The sequence below is a fragment of the Schistosoma mansoni genome (assembly GCF_000237925.1).
Source record: "Schistosoma mansoni, WGS project CABG00000000 data, chromosome 1 unplaced supercontig 0034, strain Puerto Rico, whole genome shotgun sequence".
Classification (NCBI taxonomy): Eukaryota; Metazoa; Platyhelminthes; class Trematoda; order Strigeidida; family Schistosomatidae; genus Schistosoma; species Schistosoma mansoni.
The window spans coordinates 855,614-883,374 of record NW_017385988.1 but is presented as its reverse complement, the minus strand read 5'-3'; the positions used below and the strand labels follow the sequence as shown (position 1 = coordinate 883,374).

The window sequence follows — 27,761 nt, the reverse complement described above, 5'->3', positions numbered from 1 at the left end:
GCCCTGGTACGGCCGAGAGTGGGGAGAGTCTGCTATCCCTCTCGAAATGCTTTTGCATGGTTACGTGCATACAGCCACTGTCAGGGAAGTTCTACTCACTGTCTTCTCGTGACTGGCGTGTTGTTTACGAAATTGAGAGGACGAAAAGCCAATGTACGGCGCTTTAACCGGGTCGGTGGACACGGAAAGTTCACCTAGGGGAGTTGGAAAACCCTAATTCCAAACCAATGGTGCACATGCGCTCCAGCATCCTTAGAGAACAAATGGCGTATGAACCAACTGTTGGTCATCGGCTACCATGGGACTGCATCTCCTTACGATGCTCCACTGCCTTGTGGATCGGACCTTTAGGTCGAAGGCTTCGGGTGTGGCCCCCTAAGAAAACCACCTGCTTCATTCTGAGCACCTGGGCAGTATCACAGTCCTCACACAAATCAAATGAGATTTGTGTGGCGCATATGTATTTGGTGCTTCCTTGTACCAATATTTATGTGTTTAAATAAATAAATAAATAAAACACGTTTATGTTTACTCCATTGGTAAGAAAATGATCTGTTATATATATATGCTTATTTTTAACTAAATTATTAACGAATATTTTTAATTGTTTGTTATTTTCCAAGAGCTCATTTTCAATAAAGCTCTTTCCTTTAGAATCACATATTAGGAAAAAGATTTAATTGAGGTTTTTGAAAATAATTCCTTTATTGCTTATATATACGCTTGTATGTTACTGACATTTCTAAGTGTTCTTTGTCTCTAATCTTTTCATCACTTCAACTATTGTCGTTACTTAGTTTCTTTTTGTTAAGAATGATAAACGTTTACATCTTTGAATTGAACAATATTATGTGTTTGAGTAGATTTTTGTAAAAGGTTATCGAAACGCAGAAAAATAAAATTGACCAAAGGTGAATTCCAATAAGCCTCGAAGAAAAATTTTTCCATTTACTTCAATTATTGTTGTGACCTTACCCACAATTTATAGACAGTGGTTTCTAGAGTAATTGACTCGTCCATATCTTTCCTCAAATATACTTAATAAAATGTAAATAGAGTCAGATCATATTTATCATACTGTTAAATATGAACATAATGGTGTTTTTCATGTAGTAGTGACTAAACCTAATGAAAGCGTTAGACTTTTAGCCACTGAGTTACTAGGTTGAACCCTACCGAGTTGTATTTATTTATTTGTTTTACCGGGCCCCTAAATGCCCTGGTACGGCCGAGAGTGGGGAGAGTCTGCTCTCCCTCTCGAAATGCTCTCATATGGCCACGCGAATATATAGCCTCTGCCAGGGAAGTCCTACTCACTGCCTTCTCCTGGCGGGGGTGTTGTTCACAAAAGTGAGACGACGAAAAGCGAATGTCCGACGCTTTAACCCGGCTGGTGGACACGGAGGGTTCACCTAGGGGAGTTGGAAAACCGTGATTCGAAAACAATGGTGCACATGGGCTCCAGTATCCTGAAGGAACGAATGGCGTATGAACCAACTGTTGGTCATCGGCTACCATGGGACTGCATCTCCTTACGATGCTCCACTGCCTTGTGGATTAGACCTTTGGGTGAAAGGCTCCGGGTGTGGCCCCCTAAGGAAACCACCTGCTTCAGTCTGGGCACCTGGGCAGTATCTCAGCCCTGACACAAATCAAATGAGATTTGTGCGGCGCATATTTATCTGGTGCTTCCTTGTACCAATATTTATGTGTTTAAATAAATAAATAAATAAATAATTTGTTTTACCACGTTAATATCATTCATCTAACAGTTTCAAATTAATTGAATTGTACAGAATGGGTTAATGGAAGCTTTTATTTACGAATTTCATTCGAGCATTTAAACCTGAACATAAATTTCAATATAAATTACAATATATTCACCAAATATCCTGGTACGGCTGAAGGTGAGAAGAGCCTTCTCTCCCTCTTGAAATGCTCTCATATGGTCACGCACATATAATCTTATACTAGGGAAGTCCTACTCACTGCCTTCTCGTAGCTAGGATGTTTACAAAATTGAGAGGAAGAGAAGTGAATGTCCTGCGCTTTAACCGGGCTGGTTGGATGCGGAGGATCCACATAGGGGTGTTGGAAAACCTTGATTCCAAACCAGTTGTGCACATAGACTCCGTGATCCCGTGGGAACAAATGACGTATGAACCTATTGTTCGTCACCGGCTACCATGTGACTGCATCTCCTAACGTTGCTCTACTGTCTTGTGGATTAGACTTCTAGATCAAAGGCTTGGGGAGTGGCTCCTAAAAAACCACCTATTTGGGTCCGGAGACCTGAACCGTATCCCAGTCCACACAAATTGAATGGTAACTACTTTGTGTAGCGCATATATATTTTGGTGCCGCTTTGTGCAAATTTTTATGTGCCTAAATAATAATACTACTGCTAATAATAACATCGACAAAACCCACTGTCACTAATTTGGTGGGAGTATAGCCCTGCTTTTTCAATGTTTAATAGAAGTGTGTTATCTAACATTTTCGGGCTTTTTCCGTCCGTTAACTATGTTGGTGTTGTATATAAACGCGTACTTCTCAATTGGAACTTCATTTCAATTATGCCATATATTTTCTCTGATTATTACTATAGCTCACCTCAAGTCACCGTATACAAAAAGTATAATAAGTGAAACTTAGGGCTTGAAATGAAGTCCTCAATGAAACTTGTGCTCTTTTGTACAGGATTCATTCACTAAATGGATGGAGAAATGCTAGATATTGCACACGTGTCCAACATTGAACAAGAAGAAGAGACGCGCTACAAATTAACGAACACGTATCCCACCTTTAATTTTTCGCCGCATAATTTAAATAAATATGGAAACATTAAGACTCAAGTTGTTGTGATAATTCACCTTCCGGATATCACCAGGTTCATTAGAATTCAATGATATGATTTTTCTTTTTTTAGCAAACTTCACTGATGAACAGTCATTTAATGGTTTGAGACACATGGACACATAAACAGTAGTTTTTTTAAACACGTATTTTTATCACACAGTGGTAAATGATGATAAACAACAGGGTAAACCAATAGTAGCTGATCACAACTACAGCGACTTTATATTATTCTGGCCAAATTCAATCTTTGTAAGGTATAATTTTTCTACTCTCTTACACTTGATTAATTACTGAACAGTGACTAATGTCATATATATCTAGTCTTTCTGGTGCTGATGAAGTTCTATCGATCAAGTTGCAATGTGGCCACTAGTCTGGGTGAATCGCTTATTAGTAACAACCTTATCACATGAATTAAAAAGTTTATAGAGTATTTAATATATATTTTCAGACACAGTACTTTGGTTACTTAATGTTGTACTAGTATTCTACGTGGCACGTTGATCACATGCAATAGATCGGTTGAGGTTGCTCCACCCTATTAGCACTGAGATGAAATTAATAAGACAAATTCTGGGTCAATGAAATTAGTAACTGCAGCAGAAAAAGTTAGGTATCAATAACATGATTCAAGAAAAATGAATAAAGTTGTGGGATATTCAAACAGTATAAAATAATTTTGAATCATAGAGTCTGAGGGAAGAAATGTATCTGCATCATTATGACCAATCATAAACCACGCTACCCATCGTCTGCAACACATTCATTACTATAATTATCGCAGTTTAATATAATTTGACTCATTTACTATGCTCAATTTTTATAAACTTGGCTTTAAGTTACATTGCTCAAGCAAGGGCTAATTATACTACTTAGCTGTGAAGACCAAAATAGCTGTTGTTACGTCCAAACCTATGATATGATGCTTGAAAACCTAACAGCTTAACTACTGAAACGTCTCTCATTCTGATACATTCATTATCTATTGTCAACGTTACTCTTCCCTTTGTTTGTTATATGTTTATCATAATAATCTCCAATCGTAAACACTTTGAAAACTGTACTCTCTCTCTCTCTCTTTGAATTATTGATCATTTTTAAAAAAAGTTTGTCTATCGGGTCGCATATTGTAACCTTGGCTTAATACATTTTGTTACAATATCTATTTACTTGTAGTTTATTTCTGAGGGTAGTACAAATTCTACCCTGTTTATATTTGTGAAGATTTTTTAAAAGTAATTTTCTCAGTGTATTATTATTATTCTTATTATCAATCATTATCTAGAATTGTGCAAATGAATTAAAATGAAATATTTGACCTAATTTACTGATTTACCTGTATTCACATATACTTGATTTGTTTTATATTACAAGTGCTTTCTCTTTCTTTCCTTCTTTCTCCCTATCTATTTATCTACTTTTTTCTTGTTTGTATGTATATTGTGCGAATAAGATATCTCAGACAATAAATGATACTTACTGGCCTTTTTTTTATCTTCTTTCATCCTCTCTTCCTTCTTCTTCCTCTTCTTCTTCTATGTAAACAGCTGCATGAATTACTTATAGTCTAGGTGATTAGTAAAAGGAGAAGAATTTTCTTCTAGTTAATTCATACATATATGTCGCCTTCTCTATTCTTTTCATTATAACTAGTTTTCCCTAGAGTTAAATGTGATGTTCAGTTTATCCCCTGTAGGGAGGTAGGCAGTATTAATACCTCGCCTCTCTCCCTACATATATATATATATATATATATATATATTATATATACATGCGCATGGTAATTGATAATTTGACTTGGTGCACAAACCAAAAATATAAATTAATGGTTTGCACATCTGGGCTTTGGATTGTTTTTTTTTAAAAAGGATTTTTTAAAGATTGCACTGTCTTTTAACCGATTCCTTTCAGTACGAGTGCAAATATATGTATGTATGTATGTGTATGTGTGTATGTATTATATGCATTTTTCTGCTGACTTCGTGAAAATTTTCGTCTCTTTACTGTTTGCTCTCGAAAATTTTTTTTTTTGCTTCAAAAAGCAATCAGTCTTGAACTATTTCACATAAATTGCCTGTATTTATACTGATAATTTATATGATCGTATTTGTATGTTTGTTTGTTTTACGCCTTTGTCTTCACCTTATTATCTCAATATACCTGGCTAGTTTTTTTCTTCGAAATGTATAATTTAATCACTTCGGTTATTTGTATTCATCATCATCGTCATCATCATCATCACCGTCAGCACATAATAATAACAATAATTATTATTACTACTATTTTATCATCCTCATTTATGATTATTAGGACGATATGTACAAAGACAAACTATGTCTTGTTTATAGGTCAATGTGTATCTTTAAATAATCAAATATAATAAATATAGTTGTAGTCATCAACAAATAATTTTTTCTTTCACTTTTTTTTTCTCATTGTTTCTGATCTATTTTCTCCTTCATCCTCATCTATCATCTTTTAATTGACGACGTTGACATCATCAGTGATTGTTACTACCCTGTTTCTGAAACACCTTAGCTGATACTTTCTCATTGTTCTGTCTTTGTGTTATTGAATTTGTACAGATTCATATTTCCTTTTCTTTTTCTAGGAAAAAGTAATAATGTGTTCTTACTATTTTAAAGAGAAAGTTTTTGGTTTGTGAAAAAAAGGTCTCGATAAATTCGCGAAAGAAAATTCGTTAATCCAATGTATTTATTTATTTAAACACATAAATATTGGTACAAAGGGGCACCAGATATATATGCGCCACACAAATCTCATTTGATTTGTGTCAGGGCTGTGATACTGCCCAGGTGCCCAAACTGAAGCAGGTGGTTTTCTTAGGGGGCAACACCTGGAGCCTTTGACCTAAAGGTCTAACCTACAAGGCAGTGGAGCATCGTAAGGAGATGCAGTCCCATGGTAGCCGATGACCAACAGTTGGTTCATACGCCATTCGTTCCTTCAGGATACTGGAGCCCATGTGCACCATTGTTTTTGAATCAGGGTTTTCCAACTCCCCTAGGTGAACCCTCCGTGTCCACCAGCCGGGTTAAAGCGTCGGACATTCGCTTTTCATCCTCTGAATTTCGTAAACAACACCCCCACCAGGAGAAGGCAGTGAGTAGGACTTCCCTGGCAGAGGCTATATATTCGCGTGGCCATATGAGAGCATTTCGAGAGGGAGAGTGGACTCTCCCCACTCTCGGCCGTACCAGGGCATTTGGGGGTTTCGATAATCCAATGCGTTGTGATCGTTTATCAATTATGTAGTTAATTGCTGTCGTCTCAAATAGTTCTTGACAATCCATACACCTATGTGTATATAAATAGATAATTGATTATTTAAAAAAATTTATTTTAACGTAACCATATTTTTGTACTATATATTTGATAAGAATTAGTCGGAGGATTTCAGTAAAGGAACTTATATTGGCTGCACTCACATTACCTTGATGTTCTAACTATTAACCTATTGAGTATTTAAATCTACCTCATAGACATTTTCATTATGTACATCAGCCGTGTTATTATTTCAATTATTATTTGAAAGTTCGCCTCGTTTATTCGTTTTTAGACTGAACTTTTTATTTATACCGACTGAACATTAACATATCTGTTCTTTCGTATTATTATGTATGGAAAAACTCTTTTATACTATATTGTTTTATACACATTCATAATTCGACAGATACAACAAACCTCTTGACATAATCTCATGCTCGCAATAATGGTTTCAATACTTATCATATGTGTTGGGGATGCTAGGTCCCCAGGAATCACTTGATTAACATCTCATTTTTGTAATTTTATTCTGGAAATTTGAATTTCTCACTTTTGTGCCAAAAGCACCCACTTTTACCTACGGTTTGTATTTCCCACTTGAAGGGATCTTAAATGTCGTTGGTTCGTTTCTTCTTTTAGTACGCTATTTTATGACGTTTCCCAATGGCATTTTGTACTGTTTATATACATGTGAGTTGTATGCTTGTTTGTTCGTGCTTCCGACTGTTTATGGAATATACTTTTCCCTCGTCTGAATCTGGTCTTCTCCGCCTAGTTGGTGGGGATGGGGCTCACTGAATACTTTAGGGTGTCCTGTTGTTTTGTTGCTAGCTTTCGTTGTGTTCGTTGGTCTTAGGTGATACCGTAATGTCTTCAAAAGTAGCAATATGGCTTATTTAAATGACAACTTTTAAACTGTTGGTTGAAATTTTTAAAGCTGTTGAATAACATAGACAGAATACATCAGTTGTTAAGTACACGTATCTTCTAGAGAGCTTATCTTGTTTTTATGGATAACTAGTGAGCCCACTTCAAATGGTATCCATTTTTAAAAATTTTTTCGTTATTGTTATTATCCTCCGTTTATCATTGCTACTTAACCTGTTTACTAATATCTCAACTAAGCTACATGTCGAATAACTCATTTTCTTACTGTACACAAAATCAACATTTGAACATGATTGGGCAAGTGCTTAATGTCGATGTGTTTTATACCTTCTTTATCCTCGACATTTTTAGTTATTTCTACGTAGAAACTATGTGATAATTTCAACAATAATATCTCTTATATATACTTGACGCCTAATTTCTGTCAAACTGTTTGTTCAGATTTTAAAGAATTTTCGTCATATATACTGTTGTACGATTATACTAATGAGATTAACATTTTTAAAAAAAACTCATTTTTAGCTATATGATTCTATGCTTGGTGGTATCAAAGATCCAAACAATTCTGCTGTCAGTGAAAATGATATTTGTTCTCGGTTATCATCAACTCATACAACTCCATCATCAAATTTATTAACTGGTGGAAATTACAATTGTCCACCGATAACTACACCTTTATCATCATCGTCATCATTATCATTATCTTCAAGGAATAGATCAAACATAGAATCGATCATTCGAAATGATCATATACATGACAATCATGATCCTTGTATTTACACAAATTTAAATGTTGTTCCTGTTGTTGGAAATAATACATCATGTATGTCAGCTTTATGCAGTAGTGGTGCTGTAAATGATGATATTGATTCACATCGTATAGTTAAATCAAATGTTATACCGACTGGTATTGATGAACCCAGTAAGCGTGATATAAAATCTCTTCATTTTCAATCAAATAATCCATTGATTGTATCTTCGGGAATTTTTGATTCTTATTATGGAATTGGTAGGTGGTCATTTTTTTTTTAAGAGAATTAAATTTCAAGTGATTATTTATTCATTATCAATTCCAATATGGCGTTTGTTCTAATCAAAAAATTGTTATTGTATGTTGTTATTACTACTTGTTATCTATTTTTTGTCTGTAGTGCAGTCACATATCGCTGTGTTCTATTTGCATTATTCATAGAGTTCTCTGCTTATTGTTTGTGATTGTTTCATTGTTGTTCAGTAGAAAATTCTACCGGTTGGTTTTTAAGGAAGAAAGGAGTATAGTTTTCATAGAGTTTTTCATTATCTCACTTTTTTTAGAGATCGATCTGTTTTAACCTAGCTATTCTTGTTTAATTCATGAATTGATTGAAATTGGACATCAACACAAATGGATGCCAGCTCAGTGGTCGCATGTGAGATTTAGGGTCCCCATTAGGATCGGTGATACACATTGTTGAGAAGCTCCATATTAGTATTAAATAAGCTACCCATTGTTTTCTAGTTTTCTGTTGTTGTTCAACTAGGGCCAGTTTGTAAATGTTTACTACAGAATTCATCAATCTCTACAAACCCTTTTTTACTATTAATTAATATAATTTGTTTAGCGACTTCAAGTTTATGTATTTAGCTTTAAGAGAAATGCCTTGTTTAGCGACTTCTGACTAATAATATGTACCTTTATTGACTCTAATAGGTGTATTAAGTTCAATTCTATAACTTAATAAGTCAAGTACTTTGATCAAATTGATCACCAATAAATATCTTAATCAATAGTCTTAACCAATAATACTGCTAATATTGTTTAAATCTTTTGCCTGCCACTTGTACTTTGGTAATTAGTAGGTGTGTAAGATTATCTGGTCGGAGATTGAGTGATTGCTTGAAATCGGTCGTAATAGGGCAAATAGATCCACTCTTTAATTTACTTTATAACTTAAGTTCTAGTATTTCTTTATGCAAACCTTTTTTATTCCATCATCTCATATTATGTTTTCGATGTTTAATCTTTTTAATTACTATTAGCTACTTCATTATTTCAACTCCTTTATTATTTATCGTCATTAACTATGTCATCTTGTGGGTATGCACTTATGTTTATCCCAATCTCTCTACCAGAAGGGGGTTTTGTGGAGATTTTAATAATTTTATATAGTTGAGATCATGAGTCAATTGAAGCTAGACCTCCATGGAAAACCTGGAAGCACTGGACGGCCGTCTCGTTCTGTTGTGGGACTCCTCAGCAGTGCACATCCACAATCCCGCCTCGCGAGATTCGAACCCAAGACCTATCAGTCTCGCGCCAGAGCACTTAACCGATAGACCACTGAGCCAGTATCCAACGATGTTAATGTCTAACTTCAACCAATCCACGAAATTAAGCAACCATCCACCAATGTCTTCAGTGAGTTGATATCTGAGGAGTCCCACAATAGGACGAAATGGCCATCCAGTGCTTTCAGGTTTTCCATGGTGGTCTAGCTTCAATTGACTCATGATCCTAATCTCTCTACGTTGATTTATAACTGACTTATCTGTTGTTTATACACGTATTAATCAGTTGTTTTGCAATTCAGATATATTTTGTTTTCTCTCAATCGGCTTTGATTAATTTTTAAGATAATTTAAATAAATTAGATTAAAAAAAAGAAAGTAATTGTATACGATCTGTGTAAATATTATACTATATTTATTATCATAATTTTTTTTGTAGTAAAATAGCGGAAAAGTTTTATAATTGCTTTTACAGCTTTAGGTGTTACGCATAGAGGGGGAAAGTTAGCAACAAAAAAATATACCAGAAAATTCTGTTATTTGCATTTATTTTTCAATCAACAATGTTTGATCAGTGCCCTTAAAATAATTTTTCCAATTTATTCTATATATATCTGTTCATATTATCGATATGTTATAGGAAGAATTGAATAAACTATGTATTATCACCATTGTTGTTATTATTATTATTATTATGATTATTACTAATGTTACTATTGTATATTTTGTATTTCTTCTTATCCCCCTTACCCTATTTTGCATTTTGTAAATTCCTGTATTCTATGATAGTTGTTTACATCCAAGTGTGTTTACTTATCCTTCGGTTTTTTTGCCTGTTTTCCTCGCCACCCTCTCTTGCTCGCTTTCTTCTGTTTAACTTTTTTGGAGAATAGTTTTTCTGTAGGCAACACATCTGTGCTCTAATGTTGTTGCATGTGTTTTTTATTAATATTATTGTTATTACTAGTGATTTTGTTATGTCCCCAGAGGTCGCAAACGTGTTTTTTTCGTGATGCTGCTTAGATGTATTTGTTCCATTTTGTTGTTGTTGTTGTTGAAAAAAAGAACATAACAAGAATTAGCTGATTCACAAGACAGTTTGACTGTGTATGCAAAGCCCTAAGGCAGTGTGATATTAGTTTATTTGCTTATATTCCTAAAAAATTTATTCTTAGCCAACCCCCTTATGCTTCGATTTGTTTTATACTGAGTAATTGAAAATAACCTGCTTGTTTTCTGATAACCTTAATCCTAGCTTTTGCTTAAAGTAAAATTTCTTATGCAAAATTAGTGTAATGCTGTTTATTTGAGAATTGGTTGATGCAACTACTTTGTAGATAAATTCTGCTACTACTACTACTGTTGGTAGTAGTAGTATTAAAACTTACTGAACAAAACGTATTTTTGTGCGCAGTTGGTGCATATCTTGCTTCTTGGTGATCCATGCTAGTTTTTCGTTTAGTTGACTTCCTACATCTTAAATTTCTTGTCATTTCTTTTTATTTATGTGCGTAGATTCCGTATGTGATGGAAATACAATTCCAAGCGGTTGGTCAAATACAACTAATGTCATTAATCCAGGTTGCGTAATGGCAGGTTCTGTTCATACATCAAATTTTCCTTCACATATTTCCAATGATAATAATAATAATAATAATAATAATAATAGTGCCTGTCACTTGACGTCTGAATTGACTTCTGTCCCTGCTTATCCCAATTCTAATCCCGCTATGCATCCTGAATCTACTCATCCAACACATGTAAATATGGTAAATTTATCCTGTTTTTTTTGGGAGGATGGTCTTGAGTTATTAGTATGTTATGTTTGAAAAGAAAAACACTTTCATTTGCATTGATTATTATTTACTCAGGTGATCAATTTTGTCTGGTCTGTTGTTACTTTTTGTTTATCTATTTATTTATTTAACACATAAATATTGGTGCAAGGGGGCACCATATATATATGCGCCACACAAAACAATGAAAATGGGAGGAGAAAGGGGTAAGATGCATATGAAAAAGGTCAATGGTGAGGGAAATGGAAATATACAACCAGAAGAACTCTCTCTCTCATTTTTTCGTGTCTAACCATCAATTTAAAATACGTTTCGTTATGTTTTTGTTATTCCATGTTTATGTCAACTCCTTACATGTTATTTTGTAGGATAACTGGTATCAATCCAATTACTCGTCATCAATTATTAAAATTCTGTTGTTTTAATTGTTTAAACTTTAGTATTGGTCTAATTGTAACTTGTAACACTTTCTTCATAATAGTGTTTCCAGCATTTAATGTTTGATGAATAGGGGATATCAATGTTCAATATACTTTGAAGGAAAAGCTCATGTCAAATACTCTGTTAAATAATTCATAAGATAATATTGTTTCAAAGTTGAAATCATGAGTAAATTGAAGCTAGACCACCATCGAAAACCTGGAAGCACTGGACGGCCGTTTCGTCCTATCATGGGACTCCTCAGCAGTGCGCACCCACGATCCAGGTTTTCGATGGTGGTCTAGCTTCAATTGACTCATGATTTCAACTTTGAAATATACTGAAATCTCCACAAATCCCCTTCTGATTATAATATTGTTTATTGAATTTTAAACGGATGAAATTCATAATAAATTGTCATGTTAATGATGGAAATTTATTCGATAACATTTTATTAAATTGACTTATTATTAGGCTTCGTGGACCATATTTGTGTAAGTTTTCAAAATGTAATAATGACTGGTTGGCTTATTTAACATTTTTTCATTTCAACACCGGTCAATAGGTGAAGAATCTATGCAACAGAAAGATATATCTAATGATAAAGCAGTCAGTTACCCTGAGATACGTCTTAGATTCGGACATTCATTGAGTGATGACTTAGTAAGTAAAGCTCTCAATACTTAACTTCATGGCCGTAAGTTTTAACTCAAAAACACTTAATTCAGTTTTGGAAGTTGGATAAATATGACTACCTTTCAATATGTATTATGTGTTATAATATGATAAATGACATGGGTTTGTGATTGTAAGGATTGGTGAACTGTACTCTGACTGAACATGCCAGCTCAATCGATACGATATCATCAAGTAAGTAAAACTCACGAGATCTGAATATCTACTCAATCCCATAAATGAACTAATCTCAACCTCACGAACACTAACTAGAAGAACAGGGTTTTTTAAGTAGTACATTTACGTGTTTATATATAAAATACTTAACACAAAGCTATGGTGAAATTACCTAAATAATTAGACGACATGTCAGTTTTGTAGGTCACTCGTCAACAATTTAGAATCTAACTATTATACCTAATTCTTGCCACCCTTATCATATCATTATTGAAGGCATCAATCTGTGCTTGACTCCTCATCTCTCTGTCTAATTGATTGTTTTTAAACTTAAGATTTGATCCGATTAGTCTATAACTTAATCAAAAAATATTGTAGATATTTTTTGAGAAAATACTATGTCATTTGATTTTGTTACAGGGAATGAATTATTCTGGTGCCGGTGGGGTTGGTGGTAATTTGTATGCACCCGCTACATTACAACCTTGTCCATTGGTTGGACTATCTGATTCTTCCATTCAACACCCATGCAATATACCTCAACCTGGTAAGTTGACTGTCAATAAAAAAAACATGATTGTGTGTGCTTATGCATTCATTAGAGTAAATTTCTATGCTATAATTTGTTTAGGAATGTAAATAATGTTAAGCTTCTATTATAGGTAAGTAGGTAGGCCATAACAATGGCTGGATATGGTGTTATGAATATTGTTGAGAATCGTATGGTTTTTTTCAGTCAAAACATTCTGTATAAATGGAAAATATTTTATTTGAAAATTAATTAGACTTAAATGAGTACAATTTTTCACCTAGCTAGGGATTTTTCACTGTTTATGTGGCAAGGTTTCTAATCTTAATATTAGAAAATTCCCTTTGTAGTAACCTATCTGGGTGCAAAAAATGTTTCGTTCTAGATCATTTATGTATATAAACACATAAACATTGGTACAAGGAGTCACCAAATATATATGTGTCATACTGTAGTGGCTTGGCTTCGTTTATCAATCATCCTGATAACCGTTATTAAATTAATTAAATTATTAAATGGTAGCCGGTGACCAACACTGGGTTCATACGTCATTTGTTCCCTCAGGATCCTGGTGAACAATCCAGTATTACTATCCAGTGTTTTGTTATAATCGAATTTATCGGTCAAATTTTATTGTCATTAGATATTAAGGCACATTTCATTCTTATGTAATGTACATACGAGGGATTTCACAAACTTTTTGTTTTAGCACAAAGTGGCAAAATCATTGATTAATCATATCAAATGACCTTATTTGTGTACATGTTTTGTTTTGTTCCTTTACACTTACATTTCCAGAATTCGTCGTGAAAATAGTACTAAACTATGTCTTTTTGTGACTTTTGTGTAAGGGAATTTATTGTCTCTGAATTTAGGTACAATTTAATGAGTCATCCATCGTCTATAAAATACTAGTTGTCATTTTATATAATTCAGATGTAGATCAGTATCTTACATACTGAGAAGTGTTATCTCTCCTCCTCACTTTTTGTTAGTAATCTGAGTGTATTTTTGAACTTAATTTTTTACTATATCTAATTAGTGATCGGGCTGTTTGACTGACTATGTTTTAAGTTGTTGTAGTTGTCGTAGTAATAGTTAGCATGCAATTAAAAATCCACTTTTTCTCATTTCATTTAGTTTTATCTTCAAATTAGTTTTCTGTTCTGAAATTTCTGCACAGTGTAGTTTTCTATTTAAAAAAAGATTGAAGTCTAGTCGTATCCAGTAAAAACCTTTTGATGGTTTGAAATCAATTTTTGTCCGAACTATACTTTAGTGTGTAAAATAACTATTCGTTTTGACCATGTATTTAACTTGCTTAGAGTGTCAACTGTACAAAGCGATAATATATTCAAACCTCATCATTCTATTTATGTTAGGTTAGGCAGAAGGATAGTATTACACATTGTCACTCTGAGAAACGAGTTAAAACAGAGTACAAAAATCCATATTTAGTTCAAAGTTTTTATTGTGATGATTAAGAACGTTTTTAGTGAAAACTTTATTCTTTCTCTTTTTTTCCTAACATTGAAAATTGAGGGAGATTGATTATGAATATAGTGGTCTTGAGTGTTGTTAGCGGTATGAAGGTGGTTATCACTTCACGGTTGCCCACACCGTGGAAGGGTTCTTCTAAAGGTACCTGAAAAGGAAATTGGGTTAGAAGTGGTCTTAATGATCTGAGAGCGTGACCGCAGTGCCCAAAGGACAACTGCTTGAGGTCGGTCACATACGACCTTTTTGTGGGTAATTTTTGTGTTAGCTCCGTACTTGTTGAGACCTTACCGACGGAGACGGATATCTGTGCGATAAGGTGAGGTGTGCGTTTATAGGGTCTAGCCTTTCTAACCCTACCCTTCCTTTGTTTGAAGTCAGCATTTCTGTTATACTGGTTGTCTGAAGAAAACACCTATCTGTCGCCACACCCCTGTACAGTTAGCAGAACGACTTCGCCTTCAGACCTCGGGTTTGTTGCTTTTAGTCTTACCGCTCTTCAACCGACCTGTCTTGCACTGTAGGACCTTGAGGAACGATTGTTCCAGCCAGTATAGCTCGATTGGTTCATCACGATAAGCAAGCCCGACGATGAAGTCAAGGTGGCAGTAACGGTCTGGAACTGTGATATTAAAATTACTTTATATTTTTCTTTCTACGAACTAGTTCTTCCCTGTATCATATCCTTATATGCAATCTTTTTTATATATTACTGTCATTGAAGTAATGGCTTCTACGAACTGGTGTTCATTTTGTTGTGCCAAAGAGATATGGCAACTTGGAACGATGTATATATGTGTCTGGTCTTACATTGTATATGACTGACTAACTTTTCCTAACAATAGATAGATTTTTGACTTATTCCGCACAATTTCGAATATCTGCTTAGGTGTCTAGTATCCATTCGTTTATCAGTTCGTCAGCTGAAAATCAATTCTTGTTCAAACTCGTTAAGCAAGCCAGTATCTATCTGAATTTAACAGTTCAGTAGATAACGCCTTAGCGTTTAAAGCGAAAGGTACGGGGTCTGAATCTCAATGTGAACATTTGAACTCAAATATAGGTAGGGATGGGATTCTTAAATTAGGACGAAAACAAGTTTTCCTCGACATTCACAGGCTAGTCAATCCATCTGTCCTATGATTTTATTAGAACTATTAGGGTTTTTTATTGTCACCAATTATTTGTTGCCAGAGTACTCTATTTCTATTCATAACAGACAAACTGAATTGTTTAGTCATCATCACTCATTAATAATCAAAACTATACTAATAATAATAATAATGATTTTTTGTTGTTATTGCATTAAAATAGTTCATCCTTTAGATCCTAATCCTTCATATTCTTCCATTGGGGAATTTACAATACATCGTCAATCTTCTGATATAACCCCACCATCTGGTCTGATACCTTCAGTTGTCTATGATCAACATTCACTTACAAATCTCAATACACATGTATGTGTTATTGTTGTTATTAATGTACATACGTTTTGTTGTTAACCTTTCATTATGCATTATTAATCTTTTCTTGTTTGGGTTCACTCGCTTGTGTGTATGTGTATAAACATATTTTGATGAATTAATTGCCTATGGATCTTACTCATTACAAATATGATCTCTAATGGGTCATGTTTTGGATCATACTTATTGTTATTATCATTATCGTAATAAGATCATCTTGACAACATAACAAATGCAAATGAGCAGCGAAAATTCGCATAATTCAATCTTGCTGATTCATTGATGTCTATTGTTATTCTGTTTTTTCTCTTTTTTTCTTATAACTTCGTTATTTGGTTTTTTCCCGTATCCTTACTAATTAGTAGTGCATTGTTGCATTTCTTTACAGCTATAAGCATGTAATTTATACGTGTATTTTAATATTATGTTATCAAGAGTTTCCATCTTATAAAAAAATCCTCCAGTATTTTTTAAAGTACATTATTGTTAGGATAGAAAAGGGTTATAGAGATTTTTCAGTTTACTATATACACCACAGAATGATTTCAGCTAAACACAACTCTTAGAAATAAAGGATGATTGAACAGTTATTTTGTTTCAGTGTTAGACTTTTCAAGAATGGAAATCTAAGACCCCACCAAGAAGTGAACGTACTGTCCTTCGTCTTAATTAAAAGCTCTGAGCTGTTATCCAGTGATTCACACTTTGAAATTCAGTTAGTTCGTGTTATGGACTACTATCATTTATCAATATGAGTGAGACCTGTCTCATATACTGTACATCGCCTGCATATGTAGCCTATAATTTATTTAGTGAATAACGAACTATTCTTGTGTTGATCAACATCAGAAAATATATTCTCATCTTTTCCATTAGACTATTCTTCAACTAATCTAATAGATCTAAAAATAATGTTAACTTGGCAGTAAAACGTAAACTATTCAGTCAATAATCTATTGTGATAATATTAGTAATATTTAGATGATAGCAACCGATGGTTACAGACCTTGAGTGACATGGCCCAAAATCGTTTGCGATGGTGAAGGTGCATCCATTCTTTGTGTTCTACCAAATTCTAATCTTCTGTATTCCTCATGTCTCTATCCTTTTTCTCTTTCCAAATTTATTTAACTGGGTTATACTCCTTCAATAACATCTTCAAACCCTCATCTTTCACATAATGCTTATACTCTTATTACTTCTACCACTATGGGATTTGAATCGACAACTGGATCTCTGTGCTAATATGGTATGGCAACTCAAACTGATGTACGTACGTACGAAGTTCTACGTTGTAACTGACTGACTGACTGAGTGAGTAATATTTAGATAGATTCTGTAAAGTATTATTATTATTATTATTATTCGTTTTGTAATTTGCCTGCTAAGTTTTTGACTTCATTTGTTCTTCTTTAATTCCACTCATTTCAGAATGCAACTTCAAATAATAATAATAATAGTACTACTACTAATAATAGTAACAATTATCAAAATGATATGATGGGTTGTAGTCGTGAAGCATTGATAGCATTAGCAGGTTTGTTTTACTTCGTATTTTAATGTATTTCAAATTATGTCATCATCTTTCTTGTTTAAATCCATGTATTTAATATGGTTTCTGGAATGTCTTCTGTTTACATCCTCGATTCTCGTAATCAACTTCATATTTTAATCTGATATCATATATTCCATTTTAGTTCAATAACAGTTAACAGTTAAATATTAGTTGAACAGAAAGGCAATGCAAACTATGATAGTTGATACTAAGCTTAAGTGAACAAAACTATTGTAGGTTGGTAATTGTGTTTTAATATAAGCTAATATTTTGAAACTAGTATGTCCGTTACCATATGAATTATTCATTTTATCCCGTGAAATCTCTTCGACTGCCTATGACTTTGTTCGTATAGAAGTACAGTAATAGTAATAATGATAATAATACTTCGCCTTGGGATTTGTAGCTCAGGAAGATGATTTTGATCAATCTGCGTTCTTTGTGCTAGATGCTTTACTTGTGAAGCGTTCATGATCTTTCTAGATTACATCATCAGGACAAACATTAAATAAAGATGAGCTATGGAAACTTTATCATTCCATTATTCGATTTACATAAAATTGACTGAAATAATTTAATTTTTTTTTAAAACCACACCTAATCCTAGAAATTAATTTATTTTACCTTATGTAGTGAAATTTGTACAAACTGAAATTCACGTTCTTATCTCTTGCATATTCCATTATTTTTTCAGTATACAAGTTATATTGATCTCTAAAAGTTTGTTAATATTTATTTATTATAGGATCTGGTGCAGATGAAATGAACTTCACAACTCGTTCATCTAATATCAGTTTAACACATTCCTCTACACCAACCTTATCTGCTAGCACTTCTACATCTCATGGCGGTGGTCGTGGGGCAAGAGGTGGTCGTGTTGCTGGACACAAGCGTCGATCATCATCTGTTAATCCTTCCAATCCTCTTAATTTAGAGTCAAGTGGAAATTCTATCGAAGCTAACACTAGCGATATGACTTTGGGGCTGTCGAATGCTTGCCCATTATCCTCTAACACTGGTATGAGCTCAGAATGCTCATCTCTTTTTGGTGATTTTGACAGCAGTAGAAACTTCGGACATGGTCGTACACCAAGTGTATGTGGAACTGATTCTGAAGAAACTATTGACCCAGATGAAACACCTGAGCAAAGAGCTGAAAGAGAACGTAGTCGTAGGCAGGCGAATAATGCACGAGAGCGGTAAGTATACTATTTGCAGTTAAATATGTCAACGATACTGTTCATTGATTTTTTTGATCCAGACAGACTGCGATTTTAATTATAAATGGTTATAACTTAGTAGGTAGTAGGACAGGTGTGCACCGTACCTGGTTACTACACTTTATATCACTACACTGAATAGTTATAAACAAAATAAAATTTAAAGAAATAGAAATAACACTATCAGTGATTTTAAAGAAGACTAGACTTTGGAAGCATAATTAAAAAAATTGAATGTTTACTGGCAGACAGCAGATAGATTATTATTATCATTATTATTATTAATGTCTTTATTCGATATTATATTTCTGATACAATATAGAATTCTCGGAACAAAGTATTTCGACAATTTCCCTTTTCTTATTTCTTAATCGATCCTGACGATAAATATTTATTGATCGGTAGTTAGATGTTAGCAGATTAGGAATCGACATCTGAATAATTTTCATTCTTTTCAATGCATATTGCTATTCACCATGATGTTTCTGATTGTACTTTTATGTAACTTCTTTAACGGAAGGTCGTAAACTTTTCATAAACGCTCCTGAATAGGTTATGAGATTAATGGACATAATGATGTGTTAAGACAAACAAAAACAGATAACTTATTGAAATATCTAGGTGAAAGGAACAGGTAGTCCAGATATTCAGACAGGTTATAGGGATGATGATTAGATTGTAAATACGTTAAAAACTCTGCATACCCTAGTACCACTCCCATTAGCAATCACTAACTTCGTGAACTGATCACCCCTAGCTTTCTTCTTAACTCCTCCTATGCTAGCTAGAATCATAGGTTGTAAAACGTGTCTATGAATGTGCTATACGCGGATGAACTACTTCCGATGAAAGTTCACAACCATCAAAGACCAACTGGTCATTTCTTAAAACCCCAAAACTGATCGCTTAGTGGTTCCATCATACTTGAACATTGTTTAGAAAACATTCGTGATTAAATACTAAAACATACACATGTTTTGACTTTCATACATAGTATTTTCAATCATAAATCAATATAAAAGAGATTTGTTACTCTCATTCACTTTTGGACAACATATATATTATTAGGTTATTTAATAATGGTGAAGTGTCAGTATTTTTCATGTCTTGATTCTTTTGGATATGTTTTTTCGTTAGAATAAAAGTATATTCTTAATAAATATTACAAAAAAATCACTTAGCTTACTTCGATTTTGTGTTTCATGAATTCCAAAGTTGTTTTTTTTTCGAACAGTTTAATTTTTCACTGTTAGGATTGTATAAAGTAGTACACTTTTGGGGGGAGGATTTTGATGCTTTTTCACGTAGTCCTTGTTTTAAATCAACGCCACTCAATCGTTTTTATTTGTTTTTGAAGTGTTTATTCATTTGGAACTGTTTAAAGGGGATTCTCTAGGAACTCCCTGGACGTAGGTTTCGTGCTACATGGTACTCATTAGCGAAGCACACACGTAGTCTTGATGGAACTGATACTGCCTGGCGGATTTAATCCCGTGTCGCTCAGCTGCACAGTCAGAGAGGTTACCATTGAGCTATTCAGGCAGCGACTGAGCTACACTTACTGTTGATTAATTACTAAGTAACTATCAATATCATGTACGTCAAGTCCTAACTATGAAGTTGGGTAATATCGGATTTAATCCAACAAGGAACATTAATTCCTTCAAGATTATTTATAGGCCTTGTTAATCGGTGTCAAATAGCGCGAAACCGAGGTAAAAAACGGTTTCCTATCGATTACTTCTAACCGTAACCTTACATCTCAAGTTAGTGCACACAGTATTGAGTCACTTAAACTAGTGACCACATTATAAGTTGATCGGTAGAATTCAGTCAGTGCTAAAGACGACTTGACACCCATGACATTAATCACTAGTTAGTGATCAATCGATTGTAAGAATACGTGAAATACTATTTTGTCTGTCAGATAAGGTGATGATGCGTTTTACAGTAAAGACAAATTTCACTTACTGTGATAGTATTTAGGAGTATCTAGTCTTTTAAATTAATTAAATCAAATCATTTCGTTAATTAGATTATAGTGTTTTACATATTTCACAGTATGTTTACTTATCCATTATATCCGTAAATTGTACAACAACAAAAAAAGATTACGAGTTCGTGAAATCAATGATGCTTTTAAAGAACTGGGTCAAATGATTAATTTGCACACTGGAAATGGTCAGCCTCTGACAAAACTCATGATTCTTCAACAAGCTGTAACAGTTATCACAGGTTTGGAACAACAAGTTAGAGGTTAGAAGAAAAAAAATCATATAGTTATGTTTTTTCAAATCATTTTTTAAGTTTTGCTTGATATTAGCATGTTGTCATAATCCTTAGTATTATGCATGTTTATATCTTTCCTTTTCTTTCATTTTAATCTCCTGGATCGTGGTATATTGTCTGTTACATCATACTATCCATTACATATGTCAATCTGGTTAATCGCATTCCTGTGTGTTTCACTTTATAATATGATATGCTCTTTGTCTATCAAAGTATTCGAGTTCGTGATATCAATGATGCATTCAAAGAGCTTGGACGCATGTGCATGATGCATTTAAATAATGAACGACCACAAACCAAACTTACAATTTTACAACAAGCCGTTTCATTAATCACCAGTTTGGAACAACAAGTTCGTGGTAAGTAGTTTGTGTAGTTCATGTAGTTACATTTCTATCGTAAAATGTTATTGGGAAATTTATTCGTTTATATTTTCTCTGTTTTATTATTTACCTTGTATGTGAGCTTAATAGATGATTACTAAAAGTCAGTTTCTTTTTTAAAATTTTCACTGTTGATAAGATGAGAACGATTGTGTGTTGATTACCTAAAGACGTTTTTCATGTGTACAGTCACTCCGTTACTATTAAAGTTCAGTTAAAAAAGAAATATAATGTTTTCGATTCATGTGTGAATATTCTGTTTTTATGCTTTGAAAATAACATATTAACCACTTGGAGAGATGTGTATGTATGAACATACGGCTCCTTGGATTTTCTTCTGCTTATTTGGTCAGTGGCTTTGAGATACTAAGTGATATGGTTGGTCAAAATCGCTCACAATGGCCTAGATGAGTTTTCTGTTTATCTTTTTTTTTTAGATCTTGAATTCCAACATTTCCTCATACATATTTTCTATGTAGGGATTCTTTCTAATTGTAATTGCTGTTACATTTTGATTACTTTTCTATTCATCTTGATAATTTCATCTGACTGTGCAGATTTGGTATGGTAATTTTGTCTAATTCATATAAGTGTCATCCTCTTTATTGATTATGATTGATTGACCGGTAAAAAGGGAATTCAGATGAAATCAATCACATTGGTGAAAACTACCCAAATAACTCGGTTATATTAAAGTGTATTATAATTGAGCTATTTTCGTCGGTGTATCAACGTTTAGGACTTAGGTTTTTTTTATTCTTTTAGAAATAACTTTTTTCTTTATTCTACTTCTCAGTGGATTGATTTACTACATAAAAATTCTGTCATCAATCTATGGTGTATAGACGTTACATTTTTCTTAAGTGATAATACATCTTAATATTTTAAGTAATAATCCTTATTATGATGAATAATAGGATAATAGTTATAGACTACTCAAATTTTGAATATACAGATCATACGTTCAGATCTCACTTCATCTACTGAATTGTTTTGGCAGCCAAATTAGTATCACTAGTCCGTCATATGGATAAACCTATGGTGAGAGAGAGTTGTTCAATGTGTTGTGGCTTGTTTTTATGTTCTAAGGATTGATTATAAGGCGATAAATGTTCATTTTGGAATTGTTTTTCTATGAATTGTAACCTTCATGATGTGTTCATGCATCAGATAGAAGCAGTCAGGACGCTTATATACGTTAAAAAATTGTATTGACAAAGATGGTAGATTGGTAATGTTACTTGTTGAATAAATCAGTCATCTACTTGTTTAAATATCCACGTAATAGGACGCAGATATATGAACGGAGAATTTTTTAAAAAGTAAATTCTCTTCAGATTCTATATTTATATATTCGAGTTAACAATCCAAAAAGTGACCAGGTTTACAGCAAATACATCGTTTAAATTTATAGCATATTAATGTAGAATTGTTTGTAAAATCAGATCAAATTGTTAATATTAAATTGATCTGTGTGTTATGCGCTCACTAGTGACTAGCTTTAAGCGGAAATTTTCGGAGTTCTAGTGAGAAATCGTGACCAACGGAGCTAAACTGTGACTTCTGTTAGGCAGTTATCCACCAAAGACATTAGATCTCTAGCTCAGTGGTTTAGAGTTTAAGTGTTCGCGCTCTTAGGTTTGATTCACAGTCTTGCGTCTATGGTTGTGGACTAATGAGGAGTCCCATACTATGACGAAATGGCCGTCCAGTGCTTCCAAGTTTCCAATGGTAGTCAAACTTAAATCGGTTCATGATATCAATAAAATTCAACAATTTCCGCAACCCCATATTGCCTAATGCTAATATAATTACAGTTCAGATCAAATGTTTGTTGTAATGCATAATGTCTGATGTGATATGAGTTTAAAAAGAATTGAGGCGAGTGCTAAGTTAATTGTTCATGTGTTCAGAAAAACGAATGATAGTGTTGAAACGATAATAATACAAAGGTATGGTAACAATGACAATAATATTTGATTAAGATTAAGTTGGGAAAACACAAAATGGGAAAAGTTGTATGTTCAGTAATCATTTTTTAACTGTGATTATTATTGATTTATTGACCCTGAGGTTGGCCAAATTAAAAGAGAACTGGTTAAACATATGTCTTTTGTATACATAATCCCGATATTTTTAAACCTGAAAAACTGTTGGTTCTGCTTTTGTAGGGCATGTAATGTCTCATTGACTTTAGGAAAAAAGTACTAACCGGATAAATTATTAAAAAAGGATTTACTAGTCGTCATTTTTCGAATTATTAATTTAGATATTTAACTGTAGAATCTGAAGAGAATTCTATGGAATGGTCGTTCATATATCAGTGTTTGGATCGTTTACTTATTAAGTTTTTTTTTCTCAAAAAATAGTGATATGATAATTTATAGACGACCTTTTGAGCGACACTAAAGTGACTTTGAAAATTTCCACATACTAACTAGGACTAATTAAGGGTTATAAAGCAGTGCAAGGAATTGGAATTATGATTTACAGTTGATGATTACGATTAGGAACTAGATTTAGCCTTTACATCACGAACTGACATCAACTAAAGTGCCAAAACACTTTTAACCATATGGACGAATGAATTCCGCTCCAAAATCTATGCTCAGTTATGAATGATCTGTCCACAAATTATAGTCTTCCCCCCCCCCAAAAAAATCATGATAATCCTTATTAATATCAAATTAATTTTATATAATTACTTCCAAATGGATAGTAATGTGTTTGTATATCTCAATGATTTGTTCCAGGATGTCACTATATCATGGTATCACATATATTATCATAATTATCTATTTTTGTTTTTGCATGTGGAAAGTAATCTTCATTCTTTTTGTTCGTATATTTCATCGAATTACTTTTCTTTTATATTAATTTTATTTCACTATATATTCTAATGCTTGAATAAATTAGATACAGTTTTAAAATATTAAATATCTAAATTATTTGAAAATTAGTACAAAATATATAAGGGGAGATTTTTAGTAATTTTCTATATATAGTTGAAATCATGAGTCAATTGAAGTTAGACCACCATGGAAAACCTGGAAGCATTGGACGGCCGTTTCGTCCTATTGTGGGACCCCTCAATTTCGTGGATTGGTTGAAGTTAGACATTAACACCGTTGGATACCGGCCGGCTCAGTGGTCTATCGGTTAAGTGCTCGCGCTCGAGACTGGTAGGTCCTGGGTTCGAATCTCGCGAGGCGGAATCGTGGATGCACACTGTTGAGGAGTCCCACAATAGGATGAAACGGCCACCTAGTGCCTCCAGGTTTTCCATAGTGATCTAGCTTCAATTGACTCATGATTTCAATTATATATACAAAATATATAGGTGAACAATACTATTTTCGATTAGTTCTTTAATCTTTGATTTAATATGCAGTAATATTTATATGTATATATTAGGAAATATTAAGCTAGTTAAGGGTTTTAATAAGCCAATTATAACAAAGAAGTAGACTACATAACTAAATATATTCAGAAAAAAGTGCAAATTGATGATAAGATAGATATCTAATCTATTAGTACTGATTAGAATAGGACGTAATGCGCGTCCTAGATTACACTGTTAGCCACCATCCATCTCTGCTGCTTATAAAAATAATAACAGCTAAAATTATTGTTTCCATATAAGTAGTATGTTGAAACTTGACTGAATCGATACTGAAATCATAATCATTAAAAATTATGCAATAAAGAAAACTAATGATCATAGTTATTGCTATTTGTAACAATCTTATCACTACTGATACACCTGTTTTCTTATCATTAATTTTTTATATTTTACTTATTCAGTTTAGTTATGTAATCTATTTCATTGTTATTATTAACCAACTTGCTTGGTTTAGTGCTTTTTATTATCCCTATTTGATTATTTCCTGTATGTTAGAATGAAGTCTGATAACTATTTAATTGGAAGCAATACTGCTCACTTATATATGTTTTAAACAGTTTATATAATAAGAATGATGATTTTAAAAGTTGAACTTCTTATCTTTTTTTAATATTTTATTTCTGTGAATTCTTTGCTAGAACGTAATTTAAATCCTAAACAAGCTTGTTTAAAACGTCGTGAGGAGGAAAAAAGTGGTGAAGCACCACATTTCAGTGGTAGTACTGGGGGTGGTGGTGGTGGTAGCAGTAGTAGTAGTAATAATACACATATCAATTCAATTGGAAGTGCTATAAATCGTTTGTGTAATACTAATTCAGTGAATTATTCTACTCCTGTCGTGACATCGTCATCACAAAATGCATCAAATCATATTTTGGATTATGATCCACGTTTATCTCATATTACACACGGAGCTGGTATGTATATAGTTTATTATTCATATGTTAGTTAATGTTAAACAGAGTAATTAATTTTTTAAAAGTTTTCACTCCAATTCTTATATTGCCAATCATTGATATTCTTAGTGTATACTTTCACAAGCTTCGAAATTTCAGGTTACATCACGGTTTACTTCTTACTTACTTACGCCTGTTTCTCGTGGAGGGGCATAGGCCTCTCATCACCATTCTCCATCCAACTACATCCATCCTGGACAACTCTTTCCAATTGCTACTCATCTTCTTCATGTCTGCTTCCAATTCTTGACTCAGCGTGTTCTTTGGCCTTCCTCTTTTCCGTTTCCCTTCAGAATTCCATGTTAGCGCTTGCCTTGTGATGCAGTTGGATTTCCTCAATGTATGTGCTATCCACATCCAGCGTCTTTTCATGATCTTATCATCAACTAAAAGCTGATTTGTTCTCTCCCACAGTAGGTTGTTGTTGATAGTATCCGGTCAACAGGCATTGAGTATCTCACGTAGATAATTGTTTATAGATATTTGTACATATTTGACGATGGTTGTGGTAGTTATCGAAGTTTCAGCTCCCTCCGTACAGTAAACTGTCTTGGCGTCGGTATTGAAGATTCTGATTTTGATGTTGGCTCGCAGACAGTTGTTTTGAGTTCCAAATGTGGTTCAACTGCACTAATTGCTTTGTCAATCCTCGCCTTTATGTTTACATCAAATCCTTCTTTTTCATCGATGATGCTGTCCGAATACGTGAAAGTTTCCACCTGTTACAGAGTTTGTCCGTCAAGTGTGATTGTGTTGATGTTCTCTGTGTTGTATTTGAGAATGTTGGTTTATCTCTTGTGTATGTTGAGGCCTACTGCTGTGGAGACTGTTGTTGCTTCAGTGGCTGTATTCCTCTGCATTTGTTGATGTGTATGGTGTAGAAGAGGTTGGTGATGTGCGAAGTCCAAATCGTGTGGTTGCATCCAAGTTGTCCATTGTGTTGCGTGTTTCTCGTCAGATGTGGAGGTCTTCATAATCCAGTAAACCACTAGAAGGAAGAGAAAGGAGGGGGGGAGTAGACAGCCTTGTCTGACTCCGGTCCTCATTTGGAATGCATCTGTCAGCTGTCCTCCATGCAGGACTTCGAAATGTAGTCGGTCGTATGATTTCCATATGATGTTGACGATTTTCTCACGTACTCACACCATAGTGCCAAGGAAGTTTCCATAGTATTTTCCCATGCACACTGTGAAACGCTTTCTCATAGTGTAGGAAGTTGATGTATAATGGAGAGTCCCATTCAATTGATTGTTCGACGATGATCCGTAGTGTCGTTATTTGTTTTGTGCACGACCGATCTTTATGTAATGCAGCCTGTAGATCTCGAAGTTTGTCGTTTACTGAATCTTTCATCCAGTTAATAACACTGTGTTGAAGAGTCTTTCTGGTACTGGTAGTATTGTGATTCCTATGTAGTTCTCACATTTGCTCAGATCTCCTTTGTTTGATATCTAGATGAGGTATGCATCTTCCCAATGTGTCGGTGGGACTTGTTCTTCCTACGCAATCTTCCTGAATAGAGTGTGGAGCATGCTTAGTTACTTCTGTGTGTGACTTTAGTGCTTCAGTTGTTACGTTGTGTGGTCTTGCTGCTTTCCCACTTTTGATTTAAAATGAAAATTATGTCGAAATTTGACATACTTATAAACACGTAGGTGGTTAAAAAATGAATATGTATATCATGATATTGGAGAGATTTTAATCAAGTTAATAAGGTCATAAAAAATGAAGACAGAATAAGGATAAATAATCATATAAGTTGAAATCAGTTAATTAGAATTAAAATTATAAAGTCAAGTGAAATGAAAGTGACGTAATTAAACTTGAGAAAGTGTTGAAATAGAAAAATGATGCAATAAGATGAATATATTATTACTAGGGTAATGAAAGATCTGTTACTGTTTCTTTTCGAACACATAAACCTGGTTTCAGACGATAAATCTCTATAGCTTCAGCAAATTACAGAAAATTGGTATTCGATTATTTATTGGTAATCTTCATTATATTCAATTTCTATTTTAGCTGTCTATGGCGAAAATTTGCCAATAGTTAATACTTGTAATGATTATGCATCATCGAATACTGGATCTGCTGG

The 27,761-nt window shown here is 33.6% G+C and overlaps 1 protein-coding gene across 1 annotated transcript in view; it reads left to right on the top strand.

The window, feature by feature from the left end:
• Positions 1-27,761, top strand: part of Smp_142270 (basic helix-loop-helix transcription factor,putative) — a gene marked incomplete at both ends in the record, with an annotated part of 40,658 nt that overhangs the window by 4,535 nt on the left and 8,362 nt on the right. The window contains 10 exons of the mRNA XM_018791869.1: positions 7,558-7,675; positions 7,763-8,044; positions 12,085-12,182; positions 12,792-12,918; positions 15,724-15,854; positions 18,110-18,116; positions 18,161-18,614; positions 21,138-21,283; positions 25,349-25,405; positions 25,529-25,627. Coding sequence (XP_018644976.1) covers positions 7,558-7,675; positions 7,763-8,044; positions 12,085-12,182; positions 12,792-12,918; positions 15,724-15,854; positions 18,110-18,116; positions 18,161-18,614; positions 21,138-21,283; positions 25,349-25,405; positions 25,529-25,627 — 1,519 coding nt within the window. The remainder of the gene's footprint in view (positions 1-7,557; positions 7,676-7,762; positions 8,045-12,084; positions 12,183-12,791; positions 12,919-15,723; positions 15,855-18,109; positions 18,117-18,160; positions 18,615-21,137; positions 21,284-25,348; positions 25,406-25,528; positions 25,628-27,761) is intronic.